The sequence below is a fragment of the Balaenoptera ricei genome, chromosome X (genome assembly GCF_028023285.1).
Source record: "Balaenoptera ricei isolate mBalRic1 chromosome X, mBalRic1.hap2, whole genome shotgun sequence".
Classification (NCBI taxonomy): domain Eukaryota; kingdom Metazoa; phylum Chordata; class Mammalia; order Artiodactyla; family Balaenopteridae; genus Balaenoptera; species Balaenoptera ricei.
In genome coordinates this window covers 45669726-45695877 of record NC_082660.1, presented here as the reverse complement: position 1 = coordinate 45695877, position 26152 = coordinate 45669726, and the positions used below count along the sequence as shown (strand labels likewise).

The 26152-nt window shown below is 44.0% G+C and overlaps 1 protein-coding gene across 4 annotated transcripts in view; it reads left to right on the top strand.

Moving 5' to 3' along the window:
• Positions 1-26152, top strand: part of SHROOM4 (shroom family member 4) — a 199620-nt gene that overhangs the window by 151734 nt on the left and 21734 nt on the right. For 2 of the 4 annotated variants that reach the window (XM_059910096.1, XM_059910095.1), the window contains exons 3-5: positions 5205-5339; positions 7407-9858; positions 15459-15520. In XM_059910096.1, coding sequence (XP_059766079.1) covers positions 5205-5339; positions 7407-9858; positions 15459-15520 — 2649 coding nt within the window. Of the gene's footprint in view, positions 1-287; positions 703-1964; positions 2006-5204; positions 5340-7406; positions 9859-15458; positions 15521-26152 lie in introns of those variants that run through there. The other 2 variants (XM_059910097.1, XM_059910098.1) reach the window with 2 other exon arrangements.

Genomic DNA, 26152 nt, shown 5'->3' with positions numbered 1-26152 from the left:
GGGCCCAGAGGACCTGCGGAGATGGCTGGGTGGGGTCAACCCAGTCCAGGAAGCACAGGAATTCTTTTAAGTGTATGTGTCTGGGGTATTTTTCTCTCTCACTTACGTGTATTTTTAAAAATTCTTTTTAGACACCCGCTTTATCTTTCCCAAACATCATTTCCTTGCTCCTTTCCTGAGTTCTAGCAGTGGCTGGGGGCCCAGCTTCCTTATTGGCCTCTGAGCTGTGGAAGGGGGCGGGCCAGGGCTCAGAGGAGGCTGGAGTAGGGAACAGGGGGGCTGTTTATGCTGCTGGAACTGCCTTTCATCCTTCCCTTTGCCACCAGGGTGCTGGCTGGTTTCTGGAGCAGCGTCTTCACTCCTATCCAGCTCTTGACACTGCCTTTCATTCCCTAAGGCTGTGGCCTCCTCTAGGCCCAACCAGGCTGATGGCCATACCTTGCCTTCAGTGCTACTCCTTTCTGTTCTTGGAACTGGGACCTGGCTGTGCTTGAGCCCCTTGAATCACACTCAGGGGCTTGGGCTGATGGCCCCTCTTGTCAAGAGGACTTAAAGGAAGGCAGATGGGTTTCTGCTAAAGGAGGATCCAGCCTGCAGAAAGAAGCCCAGGGGGCTGGCTGGAGGGGTTGTTGAGGAGCATCTGAGCTGGCTGGATAACCAGCTCTCTCCTAAGCCATCTCCCCATCCTGGGCAACTTCCATGGTAGGTACTACTGGTAGCCATGGCCATCATGGCTGCTTTTCCCTCTTCCCCCTTCGGCTTTCTTTCTTCAATATCCCGTTTTGCTTCCTAAGAAAGGAATTTGGGGGTAGTGAATGATAGGGTGTGTGTTTAATGATAGTGCCTTAGGAGAAAGAGGTTGTTGCCTCCACAGCTAGGCCTGGAGCTACATGGTTGGTGGTTGGCATTTTCTTACCTCTGTGCTTATTTCTCCTCATCCTCTTTCCCCACTGCCTGAGGAGGGGATGGTTTAAACTTTAGGACTACTGAGACTTCCCTTTTCTGACTGCTTCTTGAAGGAATGGCTAGGAGAAGCCTTAGGTGTATAAGCTTTTTGAGATAGATCCCTCTTTGAGGAGGCGGGGTCGTGTGGTATCCTAAAAAGAGTTGGAGGACCTGAGCCTCATTCTCAACTGCTGGTTACTAGCTGTGTGTTCTTGGCAAAGCAGTTCAGCTCTCTGTGTCTCTGTTTCTGCATCTGTAAAGGGACCATAATAATAGCGCTTACTGATAAGGCTGGAGTGAGGATTGAATCAGCTAATGCATGCAAAGTGTGCAGTGCCAGGTACATCTTAAGTATCCAGTAAACGGTCCCTGTTGTTATTTTTTTAAGTTAATAGTGTTATGTTTTTTTAAGTTAATAGTACGTCAGACACGATGCTGAGTGATTTCACACGTGGGACTGCATTTAATCCAGACTTTAACTCATGAATAAGGGATGGTGATCATCTCCATTTTACAGATAAAGAATCTACAACTCAGAGAAGTGACTTGCCCCAGGTCACACTGCTAGGATTGGAATGTGAGTGTGGACTGACTCCAAGTCTAGGGCTCTTCAGGAATAATAATAGGCCAGGTATTAGACCCTATAGATAGTTTCCTCTCCTTTCCTAATCTAGGGCTAGAAGGCTCCAGCTCTGGCTATAGTTCCTCCACTGGGATTTTCCTCCCTGCAGCTCGTGCTTTTCTCCCAGGTGGTCCCAAAGCCCCCACTGCCTTGCTTCTGTCTCCGTTAGGGTTGTTTCCCACTCCTGGAGAAACCCTAGAGAGAGTAGGAGCCTTTGTAAGCTATCTTTCAAAGTGTGGCAAGGGAGTGATGCTAGTGGAACCTTGACAGTGGATGGACAAATCTGGGTGGAAGTACTCTTAAACCATCGAGAAGGACAAGCCTGAGCTGACAACCCTTACTATAGTACCTACTACATATTGACCACTTGTTATGCATCAGTATGTGTCCCAGATGCTTTGAGAATATTCTCTCTCTTCCTCACAATAACCTAGCCAGGTAAGGATTATTGTTTTGTTTTGTTTTTTTTTTTTTTTTAGATAAGAAAACTGACTAAAGCTCAGATAGGTTAAGTGACTTACACAGAATCACACATCCAAAATGGTAGTTAGGCTATGAACCTAGTAGATCTGTCTCACTTGTTTTTGTCTCGTTGCCTGCTGGCTTGGTATAGTTGGTAGGATGAGACTAACGTACATGAAATGATGATGAGCAATATCAAACATTATATTATGATGGGCTAAATTGTGGGGACTAGATTACTAAGGACAAGCTCCCTGGAGTATACGTTACTCGAGCAGTACCTTGAATAACAGGTGGGATTTAGAGTAACAAAATGAGAGGGGGCGTTCCAGGCAGAGGGAACATTCACAGTAACAACTGAAACCCTATTCTAGGCAGTTGATATTCATGGTCTCATTTGATTTTTTTACAACTCCATTAATTAGGTACTGTTATCCCCATTTTACTATCATGGAAGCTAGAGCTCTGAAAAGTGAAGGCACCTGTCTAAAGCAACAGAGCTTTTAAGTGGTGGATTCCAACCAAGGTCCAATTCCAGAGCCTGTGCTAGATTCTACTAGAAAACCAAAAGCAGAGCCACAAAGCTGGTTGCAGGGTGTGGTTGGAACAGAGACATGAGAGGTTGGGCTGGGTGGGTAAAGATAGCTTATAAAGGGCTTTGAAAGTCTGATCCAGTTTACATTTGCTGCAGGACAGGTTAAGAAATAGGGAGCCAGTGAAGATTCTTGAATAGGAAAGTGCCACAATCCAATTGGTGTTTGATATGATATGATCTAAAAGCAGTGACTGGAGGTGGAACAAGGTGAGACTGGCTGGCAGACTAACACAGCATTTTGGACACAAAGTGTTAAAGGCTAGAACAGGAGCTGTGGGTGGCGGGCTCTGTGGAGGAGAAAAATGATTATGTGGAATAGCCTCAATGGAAATAGTGGTGGGGGGCGGGGGGAGAGATAGAAAGAGGAAAAGCCAAAGAGATACTGTAAAAGAAGGCTCAGTAGAATTCAGTAAGAGACTGGATGGTTGGGGAGAAGGTGGTATCAAGGCTGACTGCCCAGGTTTTAAACTCTGCACTCAACTTCAGGAATGCTGGATGTGGAAGAAGGGCCCAAAATAAGAGAGGTGCCGTGCTCTCCACTGTATCCTCAGTGCCTAGAAATGTGGTACATAGTAGATACACATGGTACCTAGCACGTACTAGTACATAGTACATCTGTGAGATGCTTTATAAATCGTTGTTAATGGATGACTTCTGGGTAACAGCCGCTGGAGAGGTTTCTAGCATCATGGTTTTGTGTGTGAAACTCTGGAGCAGGTGCCTCCCCACAAGGTCTTCTAGTGCCTTGTGCCTCCCTGCTGGGCACTCTGAATCCATAATAGAACAGTGTGGTTAAATGTGGGGGCCTCACCTCCTTTCCTTCCCATAAGTTTTAGCCACTGCTGCTGACCTGTGGCTCTGGTTCCTGACCTTTGGTAGGCAGCTTCCCCTGCCCTTCCTCTTACACCTCCTTCTCTGTGTCTGGCCTGTTACCGCTCAACACATGTTTTCCCCAGCAAGGTCATTCTCCTCAGGACTACCTTTTTAGGCCTTAGCCCTCTAGAGCTCTGCACAGCTGGGATATTCTGTGTTTCCGCTGGGGTGAGGGGCATTCCCAGCTAGGATGGAATCAGCTTGAGTCTGTCTACTACTGCTCCTGGGAGGTAGAGAGCTGATTTATCCCCCTCTATAACAAGAGTGTTGAAAACACGGGCCCTTATCTTAGTCAACTCTGCTCCCTCAGTGTGTCTAGTATGGAATCTGCCACAGTAAATGAATGAATAAATTAGTAAATAAGCTATCATCTGTTTATCTCTCCATCATCTCCTTTATTTATCGTCTGTTTCTCTTACTCTGTCATTATCTTGTTCTCTGTCATCCATTTCTCTCTGTGTAGTTCCTTATAGTCTTTCTCAGACTTTTCTCCCTTTCTGTCACTTATTTTTCTCTGTACCATCTCTCCCTCTTATCTCTGTCATCTGTCTGGCCCTTCTGACATCTATCTTTCTCTCCTTGTTTCCTCTCCCCTCCCCTTCTCTCCCCTCCCCTCCCTTCCCCTCTCTCTCTCTCTCTCCTTCCCCCTTCCCTCCTCCCTTTCCCCTCTCTCTTATTCTCCCCCCTCCCCTCATTCTCTCTCGTATCAATCATCTCTTTATCTTCTGGCACTACCCATGCCCCATACATGCTCTTCCCCATCCCATTCTTCCCCACTTGCAAGGGTGGCATCTATTCATGTGAAATATACCAGAGCACAGGGATGGGTCCTGTAGAAGCCAGTCAATGCAAGAGTTGTGGCTGCAGCCTCCAGCACCAGGCAGACGCTGTGGTTGTATCCAGAGCCTTGGCCTCAGGCCCATTTCCCTTTATTCACCCCTGTCCTGCTGAACAGCCGGTCTCCCCTGTCAGCCTAGCACACCATCCATCATCTCGTTCTATTCTCCCTGGCAGGAGTTGGGGCTCCTTGCCACCCTTTTGCCTACAAACTTGGGGACCTCACCTCTGTGCCCATCTTATCCTTCACTCTCTGAATGCCTTTACCATGCTTTATTTGAATTAGGTCTTTCTCTCTCACTAATCTGTAAGTTCTCAAGGGCAAAGCCATATTTGATTGATCTCTGTATCCCCAGAGCTATGTACAGATGGTACACAAGACACATACAACAAATGCTGATCAAATGAATAAGCCAAAACTTGGCAGCCAATTAGTGTTGACTTGCTCAAACTTCTCAGTCATTTACCTATCCCTTTCTTAGAGAAAAATGGGAAGATTGGCCAGAATGAATTTTTTCTCAGAGAAAACTTAGGGTGGGCGCACTGTTCATTGGGCAGCAGCACTCACTTATTCCACAAATATTTTTTGAGCATCTACTATGCGTCCGGCACTGCTGTACACGCTTGGGATACACCCATGAGCAAAAGAGCCCTGTGACGCTAACATTCTGTATCTCCAGGGATTGTCCTTGGGGTGAAGGAGATTTGAGTACTGAGAGCTGAGGGGGTGGCCAGTAAGATTCCTACACCAGCTCCTTGCAAGATGTTCTACTTCATTTAAGGGAAAGAGGGGGTGGGGGCGGAAGCTGCCTGGGAAGTGATTTCACCTCTGGTTCCTTAAGTTGACTTCCTGCCCCTTTCTTACTGTAGGAGGAACGCCCCCGTCAGTAGGCCACATTCATGGCATGTGGCCAAGCTGCTGGAGGGATGCCCTGAAGCGGCCACCAACATGCATTTCCCTTCTGAAGCCTTCAGCTTGTCCTGGCATTCCGGCTGCAACACGAGGTAAGTCTAGAACCCTCCCCTCAAGACGGGGTAGAGGCTAGATCACCCAGCCACTCCTTCTCCTCTGCTCTAGTCCCCGTTGGAGGCTGTAGAGCCCAGAGTGCTATCCCGGAAAATGGGGTGGGGTTCCAGAGTGCCTGGCTTCTGGTCCTCGTCTACTGAGAACTGTCTGTGACTTCGGGACAGTCGCTTTCCTTTTAGAAAATGTTTCCTTGAAATACTGACCTCACTTGACTTGCAAAACACCACTCTCTCCTCCTTTTCACCTTGTTTCCTTTGCAGTCTCTTTCCCTGGCTCCTCTGCATCATCCTGGTCTCTGATATCGGTGGCCCTGGGACTGGGTTCTGGTCCTATTCTCTAGCTACAGTGACTCATGGTGACCTCATCCATTGTTCCTCTCATCCCAGCTCTGTCACAGAACCAAAGCTTTCAGAATGGGAACCTCCCTGAATAACAGGGTCCACCTGCAATGAGGATCTCTCAATTTAGGGTGCTTGGCATGGTCTGTGGTTGAAACAGCTGCCCAGCAGACTCAGAGAACTTTCTCAGCAAGCCCGGAGCCAGCAAAGCTGCTGGCCTCAGCTGCCTTTTCCCTTCCACAACAAGATCTTCCCTCTGAGAAGGGATTTCTGTTGAGGAGGCTCAGGGAAGCTAAGGGTTGAGTTTGTCCTGACTCGGTGTCTTTATCTGGCATCGGAAGCCAGGGGCTCAGGGAAGAGGCGGAGGCAGTTTTGTTCTGGGAGAATACACAGAAATATATTCTGAGCTTGGCTTCTGTTTGAGTGGGGGCGTGGCGGTTTTCAGCAGGAAGGGTGGTGGGTTGGGTAGCAGATCTCCTTGCCAAGGAGTAATTGATGGATTCCTAGCCCAGAGGTCAAGTAAGTGGAGTGGCTAAGGGGCAAGGCAGGGAGCAAGAATTAGGAAAGGCTGACCTGGGGGATCTTGTGGGCTCCCGCCACCGCTCAGCTCTGGTGTTTGGAGCTGTGGCCTTTCTGAGGGCAGCCTGCAACCTCCTGGGTTTCTAGTCACAGGGTGTTACTGGCATGACTTGGCTCAGTTTGGCTTTGTGTGTGGGAAATGGTACTTAAAATTCAAGATTGTGTCTGGTCCTAGTCGCTTCTTTGTTCTCCCCGGTTTGGCTTTGCCATGGGGGATGAGGGCGGCCTGGGTGGGCAGGGACCACTGTAGTATCAAAAGTCGTAGTAGAGAGGATGCTGATAACAATAGCCATGAAAACAACAACCAAGAGAGCAGCAGCTCCAGGTATTGAACCTTCGCTAGGTGCCCAGGCTGCGACAAGAGCTTCACTTTTATTATCTGATTTCACCCACAAAGCAACCCTCTGATACAGATATTACTATTATTTACATTTAACAGACAGTGTAGCAGAAGACCTAGGACATTAGACTCATAGAGGCCTGGGTTCAAATTCCAGGTCTGCTTCTTTAGCTGCTGTGTGAGCTTGTCAGTTTACTTTCCCTCTCTCAGCTTCAGTTTTCTCATTTGTCAAGTGGAGATAATAATCTCTTCCCTTCAGTTTGAAATGAGACATTGTAAAGTGCCTGGCACATTGTAGGTCCTCAGTAAATGGTGAGGATTACTATTACCAAGAAAAGAACAGGGGGACGCCTAAATTCTGGCCCTGTCTGGGCCATGAACTAGAGCTGGGCGATCTTGAGAAAATCACATCCTCACAATCACTTTCCTTTGCAGGGCTTGCTTGGCACCAGTGATTCTCAAAAGCATGGTCCCTGAACCAAGAGCACCAGCATCACCCAGGAACTTGTCAGAAGTAAAATTCTCAGGATCCACCCAGACCTAAAACTCTGGGCATGAGACCTAGTCACCTGTGTTCTGATGAGCCCTCTGGGTGATTCTGATACATGCTCAAATTTGAGAACCACTGATTTACAAAATGGGCTGGCTGAAATTAAATCAGCCCTTCCTTCCTCTTTTGCCTTATCTCTCTCTCACTTGTGACATGGGTGCCTCTCCCATGGCAGGGCTGGCTAAGGTGGGAAAGGGATCTGGTGACGTAACTAACTGGTGTGTCCTGTGTCTTGCAGTGACGTGTGTGTGCAGTGGTGTCCACTCTCCCGGCACTGCAGCACTGAGAAAAGCAGCTCCATTGGCAGCATGGAGAGCCTGGAGCAACCAGGCCAAGCCACCTATGAGGGCCACCTCTTGCCCATTGACCAGAGCACATACCCCAATCAGCGTGACTCAGCCTATAGCTCCTTCTCGGCCAGCTCAAATGCCTCTGACTGTGCCCTTTCCCTCAGGCCAGAGGAGCCAGGCTCTGTGGACTGCATCATGCAAGGCCCAGGGCCAACTAAGGCCCCTAATGGCCAGCTTAATGTGGCCGAGACCTCAGGAAGTGGCCGGCGTACCAGTGGGGGCCACCTGACTCCTAGCTCCCAGATATCATCCCGTCCACAGGAGGTCCACCACTCAGGGCCTGCCAAGGCTGCCAGGGGTCCACCACAACCTCCAGTGAGGCGAGACAGTCTTCAGGCCTCCAGAGCCCAACTCCTCAATGGAGAGCAGAGCAGGGCTTCTGAGCTTGTGGACTCCTTGCAACAGGAGAAACCTAGCTTGGACACCATGCTATCCCCAAGGAACCCTAACAGGTTCTGCTGCCTCAGCGGGCAAGACCAAGTGACAAATGAGGGCCATCAGAACTGTGAGCTCAGCCAACTTCCTGAATCCAGCCAGAAGGGCTCTGAGCATCTACTGATGGAGGCCTCGGCCAAAGCTGTTGGATTCCCAAAAGCATATGACAAAGCTTCCAGCACAGATTCCAGCCCACTCAACCAGGCTTCAGCAGGACTAGCTAAGGCTTCTTCTTTTGGCAGCCCTCCACACCTCACAGGACATCGCCATAGTGCCCCTGAACAGCTACTGGTGTCCCACTTGCAGCATGTGCACCTTGATACTAGGGACAGCAAGGGGACGGAGCTTCCAGCTGGGCAGGATGGGCAGGAGTGGACTCTATCCCCTTTGCACAGTAGCCACACAGGCAAGAAAAGCCCATGTCCCCCTGCAGGAGGAACCCAGGACCAGCCCAGCAAAGAGAGAAAGACCAGGCCAGTGGATGATAGACTTCTGGGTTCGGGGCATCAGAGCCCAAGCAGTTCCCCACATGGAGAAGCTGATGGACACCCTCCAGAAAGAAGTTTCCAGGACCCAAACAGAGCAAGCAGAGCTGACAGTGAATTGGCCAGCCAGCAGTCCTCTGCCTCTGGCTCCCTTGTTCAACAAACCACTAAAGTAGCTGGCCGCACAGAGGCAACTGAAGAAGGGGACAGCGAGCCCAAGGAGTGTGGCCGGGTGGGTGGTAGGCGAAATGGGGGGACCCGGGGCCGCTCAATACAAAACCGGCGGAAGAGCGAGCGTTTTGCTACCAATCTACGTAATGAAATTCAGAGGAGGAAGGCCCAGCTCCAGAAAGGCAAGAGTCCCTTGTCACAGCTGTGTGACACCAAGGAGCCAGTGGAAGAGACCGAGGAGCGCCTAGAAAGTCCTCCACTTCCTGCCTCTAACTCATCTCTTCTGTCTTCGTATAAAAAACCACCTAGCCCCAGAGACAAGCTCTTCAACAAGAGCATGATACTCAGGGCTAGGTCTTCAGAGTGCCTCAGCCAAGCCCCTGAGGGCCATGAATCTAGGACGGGCTTGGAGGGACGAATGAGCCCTAGCCAGAGACCTGGCCAGTCCTCTTTGAGCCTGAACGCCTGGTGGAAGGCATCTGACCCATCCTCCTCAGACTCTGAAAAAACAAATGTTCACCGCGGAGTCCGTGGAGGTCACTGGAGATGGTCGCCAGAGCACAACCTGCAGCCACATGTGGCACTAGCCGTGGAAAACTCTTCCAACCCAGGTGACAAGGAATTGAAGGCTTCTACTGCCCAAGCTGGGGAGGAAGCCATCCTCTTGCCCTTTGCAGACAGAAGAAAGTTCTTTGAAGAGAGTAGCAAATCTACATCTCATTTGCCAGGTTTAACCACTCATAGCAAGACTTTTACTCAGAGACCAAAACCTGTTGACCAAAACTTCCAGCCAATGAGCTCCAGCTATAGGGAATTGAGGCGCCATCCCATGGACCAATCATATCACTCCACAGACCAACCCTATCATGCCACAGACCAATCATATCATTCCATGTCACCCCTTCAGTCAGAAACTACCACTTACAAAGAATGTTTTGCAAGCAAAGGTCTAGAACAATCCATGTGTTGTAAGCCACTACACTGTGGTGATTTTGATTACCGCAGGACGTGCTCTTACTCCTGCAATGTCCAGGGAGCTGTAGTCCATGACCCTTGCATTTATTGTTCTGGGGAAGTCTGCCCTGCTTTGCGAAAGAGAAATATGATGCCAAACTGCTACAACTGCCGGTGCCACCACCACCAGTGCATCCGGTGTTCAGCTTGCTATCATAATCCCCAGCACGGTACCCTTGAGGACAGCAGCTTGGCACCTGGCAACACTTGGAAACCCAGGAATCCAACAGTGCAGGTGAGGACTTGGCTCTTGGATGGGTGAGCTTCATTATTCTCTTTGTGAGGAGAAAGCTAGGTAAATCATTCGAAAACATAACAATTATAATATCTTAAAATTATATAGTGCTGGGTCCACCAGGTGGTAGCTTACTAACCTTGGGCAAGACATTCAGTGATCAAAATTGCACTTACCTCATCTTGAGAGGTAGAATAAAATAACTTTTTTTAAAAATTTTTATTTATTTATTTATTTATTTATGGCTGTGCTGGGTCTTCGTTTCTGTGCGAGGGCTTTCTCTAGTTGTGGCAAGTGGGGGCCACTCTTCATCGCGGTGCGCGGGCCTCTCACTGTCGCGGGCTCTCTTGTTGCGGAGCACAGGCTCCAGATGCGCAGGCTCAGTAATTGTGGCTCACGGGCCCAGCTGCTCTGTGGCGTGTGGGATCTTCCCAGACCAGGGCTCGAACCCGTGTCCCCTGCATTGGCAGGCAGATTCTCAACCACTGTGCCACCAGGGAAGCCCAATAAAATAACTTTTGCCTCACAAAATGAACATAACTGGGCTTTATATCCTGACTGTATAATTGGTATCTGAGTGACCTTAAGCAAGTCATCCAGCCACTAAAAGTTGTAGTTATGTGATTTTTTTAAAGGGAAAAAGAAAAGAATTTTTACCTCATAAAATGGCCAGTACTAAATAAAGTCTTATTACCTCATCTCTAAAGTGGAGGAAAGTAATGGCTGCCTCATGAATTAGTTGGGTGGATCAAATGAGATTGTGTAACACAGAGTGCCAGGCTCAGTGCCTGATCCAAAACAGCATGTATTCCCTTCCATTTCCTGCTTTAAAATATATTTGGAGCTGAAAAACTTGCAGATGTCTCCCAGGCTTTGTTTGCAGAGACCCAGGTCTAAACTGGCTGTTGCTATACCCTGGTTATGACCTACAACTCTAATACAAGCCACCACCATCCTTCAGGGTATTTGTGGGAGGACTCCCTATGCTGTTGCCAGCTTACCGCCAGATTCCTTCCCCATGTCTTTCCTAGTGCCACCTTTTGGCTGGTGCATTCAAACCAGAAGTTAGTTCCTGTGTTGAACTGTTTTTGCATAGGCCTAGACTTCTGAAAGACTTACTGTATGAAATTGCTCAATACATATTCTTTGAAGAAACGAAACTTAGGGGTAAAAGAAGCCTTACACAGAAGAGTACATACTCTACTATTCCTTTATATAAAGTTCTAAAACAGCTATTCTATGGGAAAAATTTTCAAAACAGTGGTTGCCTGTGGCAGGCAGCACAGAGATTGACTAGGAAAAGGCATGAGGGAACTTTGTTGGGTGATGATGTATATCTTGATAAGAGTTTGAGTTACACAGATGTATACGTTTGCCAAACCTTAACAGATGTATACTTAATGTTTGTGCATTTCACTGGAAGTACATTTTGCCTAAAATACTGTAAACAAATATCGAACTTTAAATGATATGTATGCTTGAGTTTTTGAAGTATATTGATTTACACAACTTATTTTCTAGTTTTCAGCATACAGATGTTGCACATATTTTGTTATATTTATCCTTAAGATTTCATGTTTTCACTGCCATTGTAGGTACTATTGTTTTCTTAAGGTCAAGTTAAAATTCTTTACTATTATGTAGAAATGCAATTTAATTTTGTATATTTTCCTTGTATCCTGCAACCTTGCCAAACTCACTTTTCTTGGTAGATTTTAAAACATTTTCTACATAGACAATCGTGTCATCTGTAAATATAAATAATTTTGTCTTCATTTCCACTGTGTATGGCTTTATTAGGAGAGGAGGCCCCTATTGCACTGTCTAGGACCTCCAATACAGTGTTCAGTAGAAGTGGTGAGAGCAGATATTGTTACTTTGTTCCCAGTTTTTCACTATTAAGTTTGATGTTAGCTGTAGATTTTTTTGTAGATGCCTTATAACAGGTTGAAGAAATTCCCTTTTACTCCTAGTTTGTTGGGAGAGCTTTTATCAAGAGTGGATATTGAATTTTTTTTCAAGTGCTTTTTCTGTGTGTATTAAGATGGTCATACAGTTTTTCTCTTTTAGTCTATTGATGTGGTGAATTACATTAATTGATTTTTGAAATAAGAACCAGCCTAGTATTGCCAGAATAAATCCCACTTGGTCATGACGTCTTATCCTTTTTATATATTACCAGATTTGATTTGCTAGTATTTTGTTAAGGATTTTTGTCTATGTATATCAGGGATTTCAGTCTGTAGTTTTCTCGTGATGTCCGAGTCTGGTTTTCATATCAAGATACTGGCCTCACCAAATGAGTTGGGAATTGTTCTCTTCTCTCCTATTTTCCAGAAGAGTTTGCATAGAACTGGTATTACTTTTTGCTTGAATGTTTGGTAGAATTCATCATTGAAGCCATCTGGGCCTGGAGTTTTCTTTGTGGAAAGATTTTTGACAACAAATTCAATTTCTTTAATAGACATAGGGTTATCTGGGTTATCTATTTCTTCTTGAGTGAGCTTTGGTAGTTTGCCTTTCAAGGAATTTGTCCATTCCATTTAAGTTTTCAAATGTATGGGGATAAAGTTGTACTTTGAAATGCATCAAGAATTTAAGATGGATTTGTGGATGGATAGAGGAGTGAATAGATACGTGATAAGGCAAATATAGTAAAATACTAACTGTAGAAACTATACAATGGTGGATATATAGGTGTTCATTTTAAACTTGTTCAACTTTTCTAAGTGTTTGAAAATATTCATAATAAAATGTAGGGGGGAAAAAAGGAGAGGAAATATAAAATAATGGTTTAAGGGCATGATGCTGAAACCAGACTACCTGGGTTTGAATTCCTAAGCATTCCCATCTAAAAAAAATGGGAATGATAACAGTACCTACTTCATAAGTTGGTTGAGAGGATCAAATGATGTAACATGTGCAAGGCACTTAGAACAGTGACTACCAGATAGTAATCATTTTTTAAAGGTGAGTTATTATCTTTTGGAATAAAGGGAGATTTGGGCTTACCTTGAGAAACTTTTGCTGAAAGAAGGACCTGCAAGTAGACAATGGAGAAAAGGGGCTAAAGTAGGGGGTGGGGGTGGGGTAAGCAGATGACTGCAGAACGGTCATCCTAGGGCTAGTAACTCCATAAGGGAAGGAGGTGAAATTTGCAGGTTGCAGCAGCTGACAGCAGCAGTGCAGGTGTGCCTGTGCCCATACCATGCCTCTCCTTTTGTACTCTGAGGGAAGGACACATTGGGTTCCTAATGTCTGTTAAATTAGATAAGTAGGTCTGCTTAGATGCTAGGCTTTCAGACATGTAGACAGCCGTCCAGAAGCCACTTCATGCCCATTTCTAGCCCTGCTACCTGAGCTCACCCTCCCCCCAGACATGGGGAAAACTTGAAGCATGGGTTAGGATACCGCAGCTCAGGTGGCTAAGGTAGTTGTGATGGTGGCTATCTGAAGTAGGGTTGAGATCCTGGTCTTTATGGCCCCTGGAAGAGGTTGCGGAGCCAATTGGCTCCTCTTTGGTGCTGTTAAGAGAACTAAAATCAGCACACACCTAAATCCCTCATGCTTCATGCCAGTTAGTTCTGCATATATTATCAAAGTATTTCATTTAACAACTATATGAGATACATTATAATAGGATCCCCATTTTACAGCTGAGAAAGCTGAGGCTCAGTGAGATCACACATCTTGCAAGTGGTGAAGCTAGGATTTGAACAACATAATGATAATTAACATTTGAGTGTCTACGGCGTACCATGTGCTGTTCCAGGCGCTTTACGTATATCAACTCATGTCGTCCTCAGAGCAATCAAGAAATAGATACTGTTATTATTATGATCACTATTAAATAGCTGGGGGAAATGAGCTAAGAGAAACTCAGTAGTTGGCCTGAGGTCACACTCAGTGTGGGATTTGAATCCATGTAGTGTGGCCTCAGAGGCCAAGCTCCTAGTTGTGCTACACTGCCTCTCCAAAAGCTGATTGCAAAGCCCAGGCCCTCCCCACTCTGGCAGGATGCCTTCTAGCAGTATAACTTCCACTAGGGCAACAAGTTCCTACCACAATCAATCTCCATCTGCAACAAGCCGTGGGGATATCTGCCTCTTTGATTCAAAGAGTGCAGACAATTTACAGCAACCTAAGTGGCTCAGTGGAAAAAAAAAGTAATGTGATACTGGGGACTTGAGGAGATTGAGAGTTGGCACAGGACTTTGGTTGGGCCACTTCTATTTACTGAGCCCTTTCCACAGGGTTAGACAGGGCATGGACAGGAAATCCTGGCTCCCACTGTGGCAAAACGAGTAATAGTGTCTTTGAAAGCAGGGACATCTTACAAGGGCATCAAGGCAGAATCTAAGTTGAACAAGTGGTTTTTGCTGCTCTCACATGACAGGTACAGGCAGGGACTGCTCTGGTCCTGTGAAAGCAGTGAAACCTCATCGTTTCCATGGCTACTAACATCCAGAGCCTCCTATGTGCCGAGTACTGTGCTAAGCATTCTCTGTACGCATCCCATTTTATCCTCACTCCTGGGAATCCAGCAAGGCTAGATAGCCTAGTCCTTATTTGCCAGACAGGAAGCTGAGGTTCAGGGAGGTGACATAACTACCCTCAAATAACAAGTATCTTAGCCAGAATGACTGACAACCAGGTGTCTTACCCCCAAAAGGTAGTAATTTTTTTTTTTTTTTTTACTGAGGCAAAGTTAATAAAACTTTGAATGGGACCAATAATAGCATTGGAGAAAGCAGGACTTTGGAAGATCAGTGAGGTTTAGGGAAAACTGTGCATTCCCGTTGGGCTAAGTTCTGAGTCACTAGGTAGAGGGTACGGAATGCTGAAATCAGGGAGAATGTCAAAGGCAAATTTGCATTAGGCTTGGAGCTAGAATAGGAAGGCAGGGACATTTTTACAAATGGCATATGTGGCTTGGGCTGCAGCGAAAAGAATGCTTGGGCAAAGCCCTTAAGGACAATATGCCCAGGGTGAAGCGTCTCCTCCTGTAATATGGGGGATGAGTGCTCCCCAGAAATAAGCCCACCTCAGCCACTGTCAGCGGATCTGGAACGAGGAGGAAGGGCCCCTGCAGTACAGGGTGGGCTGGGATAGGGTTGCAGCAGCAGGAGCTTTAGGCCTCCAAGCCCCCCTCAAGGGCTGCGGCTTCCAAGAAGATGCTTTCTATGGTGGAAGAGGCAAGAGGAACGAGCGGGTTCACTGGGAAGAACGAACAAAGAGAGTTTCTTTACAAGAGCCAGAACAAACAGCGAACATGCTAAACTGGTTTTTAACGTGGTTTGGGAGGGGAGTGGAGAAAGAGAGGGAAACTCAGAGCTTCTAGACCACATTGTCCAGGTCCTTGAGTGCTGTCTTAGACTCTGCGTGCCCCCAGCAGCCCAGCAGGCCTCCTGACAGAAAGGCAGCCCTCTAGGTACATAGTTCTGTAGCCTGTATGGGAGAGTAGAAGGAGCCAGCTGCGGGGGCGGGGAAGAGGGGGTGGGCCTGGCCCAGGACAGGCTCCTGACCTCTTTACCTTTCTGAAGCCATCTATATACCTGGCTGCCCAGAGCTCCCTAACTTATCAGGATTTTGCTTTGCAGGACTTTCCTGGGGACAAATGGAAGCCAGTAACAGGAAACAGGAAGACCAGCCAGTCAGGGAGGTAAGTGCCCGCTCTGGGAGTTGGGGTGAGTTAGTACCTCTGAGGCTTCTGTGGAAACTGGTAAGGTTTTCTATTTGCTCTGTTTCCTTTGAGGAACCTTGTCTGGTGTCAGTACAAAGGCCTTGATGCTGTAAGATGTAATCCAGCCTGCCCACTAGGCAGCTGGGCTATAGACCAAACTGATGGGTAGCACATTTTGGAATACGTAGTCAGGAGTATTGTGGGACATTGTGCCCATCAGCTCAGAGGCCTGAGGCAGGTGCCCAGGCACAAGGACATGGGGACCAGACCATGCTAAAATACAGATGGAAGGCATAAACTGTGCTTGCCTTCCCAGCAGCCACTGGGTGGTTGGAGGGGCCAGAGAGGAGGTAAGACTGTCCAGCTACTGCTGTGCCTTTGCCTCAGAGTGTTTCTTGGGTTCTGCCACCTTTCTTTTTATAGGGCTTGTTGAGAGCTTAAGGTCTGTTCATTAAAAACCCAAGGCAGATCATGCTAACAATAGGGTAGAATTCCTAAAAGAAGTCAGGGACATTTTTACAAATGGTATGTATGGCTTGGGCTAGAGGGGAAAGAGTTGCTTCTGTAGAGCCCTTAAGGAAAAAAGAATGCCCAGAGTGGAGAATCTGTTCCTGTAATGTGGGGAACATGGCACCTGGCACTTATGCTCCAAAGACATGAGCCCACCTGTCATAGGTGACCATGCGGAGGAGACAGTTACCTCCTCCAGGTTGCTCTCCATCAGTCTGGTTGGAACCCCTCTTTTGTGAAATTGTTTGATATACTCTTTCAGCCAGTTCTTCTCCAGGACAAGAGGCCCATAAATTATATTGATTCTTTAACTCAAACTCCAGGAATAAAGGAGGGACAGGGAAGATGGCTCTTAGCTGTGCCTCTGTGGGGGCACCTAGGGAGAGGGCTAGAATCTGGATCCCCTGACCTCTGAAAAGCCCAGGGTTCTTTCCAGGGGCCTATATTATCCCCTGTGATTTGGTGGTATAGTCAGGAATAATTTGGGCTTTCTTTTGACTCCAAAGTCTGGGAAACCTATCGGTTTTCTAGTTGGCAATGGAAAGAGAGGAAGCCAACATTTACTGATCACTAAGTAAGTGTCAGTCACTGGGTTGGATCTTTTTATACCCATAATCTCATTTATTCTCCACAAGAGTTAATTTTACTACCTATTTTATAGATGAGGTCCAGAGAGGTTATATAACTTAGTTGAGGTCGCACAGCTAGTAAGTGATGGAGCCAGGACTCAGACCCAGGTTTGTCTGGCCCCAAAGTTCATGCTTTTTCCATTATAACTGCTTCAATTAGGATCCCTAAGGAAACCCTTCAAATGGACCCCTCAGTATCATGTCTCAGGAACCTAAGGCCTGGGTGGGGACACTGTGGGATTCTATGGCTGGCCTTGATTCCCCACTGTTCTTGGAGAAATCATCTCAGTCTAGTGGGTCTGCTCAGTTTCCCCTAATAGACTGAGACTGTCGAGAAAGGAGACCACACCTTGGTCATGGATGTATTCTCCATGCCTAGCACGGTGCCTGACACAGAGAAGTTGCTCAAGATGTATTTGTCATTTGCTTGCCAAATGAAGAAACAGAGCCTCCTCCACCACTGAATAGGTGAAATGACACAAAAATAATAATGCCAACTAACATTTCTTGAGCACGGTACTCTATTCTAGGCACCATTCAAAGCGCTTTACAAATATTTATTTACCACCATAACCTTAAGGGGTAGGTACCGTTAGTTTCTTCATTTGACCGAGAGAAGAAAGTGAAACACAGATAGATAAATTCAGTTGCCTAAAGTCCCACAGCTAGTAAGTTGACTAGACCCAGGTAGTCTAGCTTCAGAGACACTATACTACGCTATGGTGCTTCTCCAAGATGGCTGTCTTACTAATCAGCCAGTCAAGGAAGAGGACTTTATTTAAAACCTAGTATATGTACTGCCTGTTTCTAGGCAAGCAGGGAACTATTAGAGGAAGAGCATCAGGAAGCATAATGCCTGCCCATCCCCAGCTTGAGCAAGGAAGACTAATCCACACAAAGTTAAGTAGCAGTAATAATAAATTACCACTTGCAAAACAACCTATGTGCCACTAGCTAAGTTACACATATCCTGTTTTATCTTCCCCCAAACTGTCAGGAAGGCATTATTATAACTAGGGCAGTGATTCTTGAACTTGAATGTGCATTAGAAATACCTGGAGGGCTTGTTAAAAAAAAAAAAACCCAGATACATGGTAGCTCCCACCCCGCCCCCAGGGAGTGTGATCCAGTAGGTGTGGAGTGGGGCTCAAAATGTGTATGTCTAACAAGCTCCCCAGGTGATGCTGATGCAGCTGGTCCTGGGATCACACTTTGAGAACTGATGACTCAGATAAAGAATCTGAGGTTCAGAGGAGCTAAGTAACATACTCAAGGTCTCACAGATACTAAAGGGACAAGCCAGGTTTTCAACTCAGGCTAGTTGCTATAAGATGAAAAAGTGTCAAATACATGGTTTAAACAAGAAAAGCCTGGCACATGGTAAGGGGCCAACACATGATAAGTATCATTGTGCCCTATTTAAGTTCACTGGAGGGTAAGAAAACTAAAGGCTGGGGCCTACAGGAGGAAAGGCCCAGAGGGGAAACTAAGCAGGCTGTATTGGAGGAATAAACCCTGCTGGTTGTTAAGAGTTCTGGCCTTATCATTAAAAAGTCTACAGATAACAAATGCTGGAGAGGGTGTGGAGAAAAGGGAACCGTCCTACACTGTTGGTGGGAATGTAAGTTGGTGCAGGCACTATGGAGAACAGTATGGAGGTTTCTCAGAAAACTAAAAATAGAATTACCATATGATCCAGGAATCCCACTCCTGGGAATATATCCGGACAAAACTATAATTCAAAAGGATACATGCGCCCCTATGTTTATAGCAGCACTGTTCACAATAGCCAAAACATGGAAACAGCCTAAGTGTCCATCAACAGATGAATGGATAAAGAAGATATGGTATATATATACAATGGAATACTACTCAGCCATAAAAAAGAATGAAATAATGCCATTTGCAGCAACATGGATGCAACTAGAGATTATCATACTAAGTGAAGTAAGTCAGACAGAGAAAGACAAATACCATATTATATCACTTATATGTGGAATCTAAAATACGGCACAAATGAACCTCTCTACAAAACAAAAACAGACTCAAAGACATAGAGAACAGACTTGTGTTTGCCAAGGGGGAGGTGAGGAGGGAGAGGGATGGAGTGGGAGTTTGGGGTTGGTAGATGCAAACTATTACATTTAGAATGGATAAACAAGGTCCTACTGTATAGCAAAGGGAACTATACCCAGTCTCATGGGATAAACCATAATGGAAAAGAATATAAAAAAAGAATGTATATATGTGCATAATTGAGTCAGTTTGCTGTACAGCAGAGATTGGCACAACATTGTAAATCAACTGTACTTCAATAAAAAAAAAAGTTCTGGCCGTGAAGTCAGTCTGCCTGGGTTCAAATCCAGGTTCTTCTGTGCTCTAGCTGTGTGAATTTGGCAAGTGGCTTTCTCTCCCCCCGCCCCCCGCGCAGCTCCTCTCTTTCACCCCACCCCATTGGTTTCCTTATTTGTGAAATGGGGTAAGAGTGCTTACCTCCTGTGACTGTTGTGTGGAATAATTGAGTTAATATATGTAAAGCATTTAGGACAAAATCTGGCACCATAAACCCTCAGTAAATGTTAGTTGTAATAAAGGAGGAGGAGGAAGAGGAGCAGCAGCAGCAACAGTAACAGTAGAGAAAAAGGGTAAAGAGTGAAGTATTGCACCAGGATAGTTAGGCCTTGAAAACTAGGTAGGATGGCAAATATGGAAGCAATTGAAGGTTATTGATCAGGTAAGTGACATGGTAAATATGGCACTTTAGATAATTTGGCAGCATTTGCAGTCTAGATGGGTTGAAAAGAGACCAATTAGGGGCAGTGATCCAGGCATGAATGAGTGTGGCCTTGGATTGGGAAGGTGGGGGTGCAATGGTAATGTAACAGAAGGGATAGATAAATATGTGGATATTTTGGGGGAAATGTTTATTGCAAAAGCAATATTACAGGAAATTAAAAACAGAAGAAAAAGTATCTTTTTTTTAACATCTTTATTGGAGTATAATTGCTTTACAATGTTGTGTTAGTTTCTGCTGTATAACAAAGTGAATCAGCTATACATATACATATATCCCCATATCTCTTGCCTCTTGCGTCTCCCTCCCTCCCACCCTCCCTATCCCACCCCTCTAGGTGGTCACAAAGCACCGAGCTGATCTCCCTGTGCTATGCGGCTGCTTCCCACTAGCTATCTATTTTACATTTGGTAATATATGTAAATCCATGCCACTCTCTCACTTTGTCCCAGCTTACCCTTCCCCCTTCCCGTGTCCTCAAGTCCATTCTCTACATCTGCATCTTTATTCCTGTCCTGCCCCTAGGTTCTTCAGAACCATAGAAAAAGTATCCTTACTCTTACCACCCTAACACCCTGATTGTTTTCATTTCCCTGCCAGCCTTTATCTATAGGTGTAGAGATTTGCGGGTGTGGGGGTGGGTCATGATTATAATAACTATGTAGATGTGATTTTGTGTGTCCTGCTTCTTTTTTCCCCACTAAGCATTACTTGGTGAACAATTTTCCCTGTTGCTATAAAGGCTTCCTCCATAGTTATAAATTTTAATGGCTGCATAATATTTCAGCAGCTTAATGTGCCCTAATTTGCTTAATCATTCCCAAATTGGTGGATAATTAGGTTGTTTCCAATTTCTTGCTATTATAAAGTAATGCTGCTGAAAAATTTTGAGCAGCTATAACCTTTTTCTCATTTTGAATTATCTCATTAAAAACAATTATACAGAGTTGGGATTAGTTGTTGAAAGAAAATTAGCATTCTTATTGTTCTTGATATATTTCACCAAACTGCTTTCCCTGGAGGTGTTTTACTCTGCCATTAACAATATATGAGAATACCAGTTTCCCCTAAAATTTGCCATCATGGAAAGTTTTCTTTTTCTAATGCAATAGGTATAAATGGTACATATTATAATTTTAATTTGCTTACTTTGATTATTCTGGTTTGAACATTTTTCATGTATTTATTTAATATTTGCATTGATTCCCGTATGAATTGTTGGTTCAGATAATTTGCTCACAAATACGTGACAACTTTTGAGAGAAAAGTAGAAAGAACTTGGGAATGAAAGGAGTTAAGCCAAAAATAATTTTCTGCCCCAGTGACTTTAGAGAGAGAAAATTATTGACGTAGTGGGGGCAGGTGACAAGGGGACCTGGTGTGGTGGAGATAATAAGTTTGAGTTGGGATATGTTGAATTTAAAGTTAGTGAGGAAGACAAGGGGATGCTTTTGAGGAGCCCTGTTGATCACCCAGCCAGCGGGGGTAGGATGAAGAAGAATAGCCAGCAAAGGGGATTGAAGGGGCAAGCATCTGGAGTGGTAAGAAGGAGAAGTATGCCAGTGTACCATCACAGACGATAAGGAGAGGACTGATATTGGCTTTGACGGTTTGGACGCACAAGTGACCTTCGAGAAAGCAAACTTAGTAAAATGGTGGGCATAGAAAGTAGATGGCATGATGGTCTGTAAAGGGGATGCATAGAGAAGAAATGCACACAGTTTTACACATCCTAAATTTACCTTTTAAGTGAGTTTTGGTAAATTTGCTTGCTATGCAATCATCACCACAATCCAATTTTAGAACATGTCCATCTCCCTAAAAAGATCCCTTTTGCTCATTTCCAGTCACTCTCTATTCCACACTCAGCCTCAAGCAACCACTAATCTACTTTCTGTCTCTATGGATTTGCCTATTCTGTACCTTTCATATATAAATGGAATCATACAATATGTGGGCTTTTGTGTCTGGCTTCTTTTACTTAGCAAGCTTTAGCAGTTCATCTTTGTTGTAGCATATATCAGTATTTCATTCCATTTTTTGCCAAGTAATATTCCATTGCATGGACATACCACATTTATTTATCCATTCATCCATTAATGGACATTTGGGTTGTTTCCACTTTTTTTGTGAATAATGCTGCTATGACCATTCACATACAAATTTCTATGTGGACATATGTTTTCAATTCTCTTGGGTATATATTTAGGAGTAGAATTTCTGGGCCATATGATAACTCTGTTAACTTTTTAAGGAACTGCCTAACTGTTTTCCAAAGTAGCTGTACCGTTTTACACTTCCACCAGCAAAGTAGGAGGGTTTCAGTTTCTTTTCATTAATTTTAATACAATGATTATGTGTTACTGTGTGATTTGGAAAAGGATTTAAAAGAAGAGTGCTTGAAAAGACATTTATACATTTTAAAATGTTTAAAAAGAAGTTGGCTAGGAAAAGGAAGGGGAGAAATGGGGTGGTAGTTAGAGGGGGAGGTAAGGTTTAAGTTAGTGGTTCTCAAAATGTGGTCCTAGGACCAGCTACCTCAGTATCACCTAAGAACTGAAGTAGAAATGCAAATTATTGGACCCCACCCAGACCTACTGAATCAGAAACTGGGACATGGCCCAGAGATATGTGTTTTAAGAAGCCCTTCAGGCAATTCTGATGCAAGCTAGATATGAGAACCTCTGGTTTAAGTGATGGTTTGATCAGGATTTGGGAAACTGGTTTAAGTTTAAAAACAGAAAGGAGAGGTCAAAGGAAAGGGAAAGAATATTTATGCTGAATATGGAGGCAGCAGATCATAGTTTATGATCTCAAGGAAGATGAGAAGGCCTAGGAAAGGTCAAGGGCAGAGATGACATTTAAAGAGGAGAAATCCTGATGGAGCTTCCATTCACCTTCCTCCCACTACACACACATTTTTAACATTTCTTACATCATTTCTGTCACAACTGGAATGATGGGTGTAGGTGGGAAAATCAAATGTATATTCTTGAGCCACTCTCTGCCTGGAAGCCTGCAATGAATTTTAATTCCAGGTAGTTACACTCTTGGTTGTCTCCCTCCACAGTTATTTAGTTTGCATGCAGAGAATGCAAACGCATTTTGATATTAGCAGGAGGGAGAAAAACACTGGTGAGTAGATCTGCTGGGAGAAAAAGCTACATAAATGTGAAGCATTTAAAAGCCCAAAGAAATTATTTTCTAGATTATCTCATTTGGTTTTCCATACTTATAATTGCCTCCTGCGATCGTTTCCATTTTTCTACTTTGCACAGACCTTTAGAATGTGTAGAGTGTTTATATATATATATATATATATATATATATATATATATATATATATATATATAACCACAGTTAATCCTCACAGAAACTCTGTGAAGCCTTATTTTTCCCATTTGACTGATAAGGAAGCTGAGACTCAGGAAAGGTATTATTATACTATTATTAACAACAACAACAACAAAAGGTATAATAGCTAACATTTATTAAGTGTTTACTGGGTGTCAGGCACTGCTCTAAGCATTTCACATGAATTAATTTATTTATTACTAATCATGACCCTATGAAATAGTTACCATTTATTGACCCAGTTTTACAGATGAGGAAACATACTCACAGATAGATTAAAGTCACTTGCCCAAGGTCAAACAGGCATCTGACTCCAGAGCCCATTACTTCTGGGATTATACAGCAAGTACGTGACAAAACTAGGCTACTCCCCAGGTTTTTCAGTTCGCAGCCTAGGGCTCTCTTCCTTCTTTTTATCATACCACATCATGAGCAGAGTGTGGAATATCCAGTACACATTTCCTATTTGCCAATTGAGTAAAAGAAAACGGATAATTCAGAATTGAATCTCATTTTATTAGAAATAGTACACTTTTCAGGAAGGCTTTACCAGCTAAGAAGAATGCAACCTTCAGAGGCATGAAAGGATTTGTCAAAGAGTGTGACAAAGTGAATTTAAATACTTGGATATTAATTTAATCCTGGGTACACAAAACCTATTCAAGGAAAATTATAAAACTCTAATGGGAGAAATAAAGACATGAAGAAATGCATAGCTATACTCTGCTTCAATTTGGGAAGACTAATATAGTAATGATTACAATACTCCCTAAGTTAATAATATATAGATGTAATGCACTACCAATTAGAGTCACTGTGGTATACTTTGTAGAACTTATCAAATTCACCGTGAAATTTATCTGAAAGAATAAGTGGGCAGGAAGACCAAAGAATACATTTATTTAAAAAGGTAATGGTGGTTCAGCCAACATCGTTCTCAATGCTGAAAAACTGAAACAATTTCCACTAAGATCAGGAACAAGACAAGGTTGCCCACTCTCACCACTATTATTCAACATAGCTTTGGAAGTTTTAGCCACAGCAATCAGAGAAGAAAAAGAAAAAAGGAATCCAAATCAGAAAAGAAGAAGTAAAACTGTCACTGTTTGCAGATGACATGATACGATACATACAGAATCCCAAAGATGCTACCAGAAAACTACTAGAGCTAATCAATGAATTTGGTAAAGTAGCAGGATATAAAAGTAATGCACAGAAATCTCTTGCATTCCTATACACTAATGATGAAAAATCTGAAAGAGAAATTAAGGAAACACTCCCATTTACCATGGCAACAAAAAGAATAAAATACCTAGGAATAAACCTACCTAAGGAGACAAAAGACCTGTATGCAGAAAACTATAAGACACTGATGAAAGAAATTAAAGATGATACAAACAGAGGGAGAGATATGCCATGTTCTTGGGTTGGAAGAATCAACATTGTGAAAATGACTATACTACCCAAAGCAATCTAAAGATTCAATGCAACCCCTATCAAACTATCACTGGCAATTTTTACAGAACTAGAACAAAAAATCTTAAAATTTGTATGGAGACACAAAAGACCCCGAATAGCCAAAGCAGTCTTGAGGGAAACAAACGGAGCTGGAGGAACCAGACTCCCTGACTTCAGCCTATACTACAAAGCTACAGTCATCAGGAGAGTATGGTACTGGCACAAAAACAGAAACATAGATCAATGTAACAGGATAGAAAGCCCAGAGATAAACCCACGCACCTATGGTCAACTAATCTATGACAAAGGAGGCAAGGATATACAATGGAGAAAAGACAGTCTGTTCAGTAAGTGATGCTGGGAAAACTGGACAGCTACATGTAAAAGAATGAAATGAGAACACTCCCTAACACCATACACAAAAATAAACTCAAAATGGATTAAGGACCTAAATGTAAGGCCAGACACTGTACGACTCTTAGAGGAAAACATAGGAAGAACACTCTATGACATACATCACAGCAAGATCCTTTTTGACCCACCTCCTAGAGTAATGGAAATAAAAACAAAAATAAACAAATGGGACCTAATGAAACTTAAAAGCTTTTGCACAGCAAAGGAAACTACAAACAAAATGAAAAGACAGCCCTCAGAATGGGAGAAAATATTAGCAAACGAATCAACGGACAAAGGATTAATCTCCAAAATATATAAACAGCTCATGCAGCTCAATATTAAAAAAAAACAAACAACCCAATCCAAAAATTGGCAGAAGACCTAAACAGACATTTCTCCAAAGAAGACATACAGATGGCCAAGAGGCACATGAAAACCTGCTTAACATCACTAATTATTAGAGAAATGCAAATCAAAACTACAATGAGGTATCACCTCACACCAGTTAGAATGGGCATCATCAGAAAATCTACAAACAACAAATGCTGGAGAGGGTGTGGAGAAAAGCGAACCCTCTTGCACTGTTGGTGGGAATGTAAATTGATACAGCCACTATGGAGAACAGTATGGAGGTTCCTTAAAAAACTAAAAATAGAACTACCATATGACCCAGCAATCCCACTACTGGGCATATACCCTGGGAAAACCATAATTCAAAAAGAGTCACATACCACAATGTTCATTGCAGCTGTATTTACAATAGCCAGGGCATGGAAGCAATCTAAGTGTCCATTGACAGACGAATGGATAAAGAAGATGTGACACATATATACAGTGGAATATTACTCAGCCATAAAAAGAAACAAAATTGAGTTATTTGTAGTGAGGTGGATGGACCTAGAGACTGTCATACACAGTGAAGTAAGTCAGAAGGAGAAAAACAAATACCGTATGCTAACACATATATACGGAATCTAAAAAAAAAAAAATGGTTCTGAAGAACCTAGGGGCAGGACAGGTATAAAGACCCAGACGTAGAGAATGGACTTGAGGACACGGGGAGGAGGAAGGGCAAGCTGGGACTAAGTGAGAGAGTGGCATGGACATATATACGCTACCAAATGTAAAATAGATAGCTAGTGGGAAGCAGCCACATAGCACAGGGATATCAGCTCGGTGCTTTGTGTCCACCTAGAGGGGTGGGATAGGAAGGGTGGGAGGGAGACGCAAGAGGGAGGAGATATGGGGATATATGTTTATGTACAGCTGATTCACTTTGTTATACAGCAGAAACTAACACACCATTGTAAAGCAATTATACTCTAATAAAGATGTTAAAAAAAAAAAGGTAATGGTGGTAGACTTACCCTATCAGATTTTAAAGTCTGTCATAAAGTGACAGTCATTAAAACCATATGATAGTGGGTTGAAAAAAAGTCAAACAGTGAAATTAAATAAAAAAGAGAGATT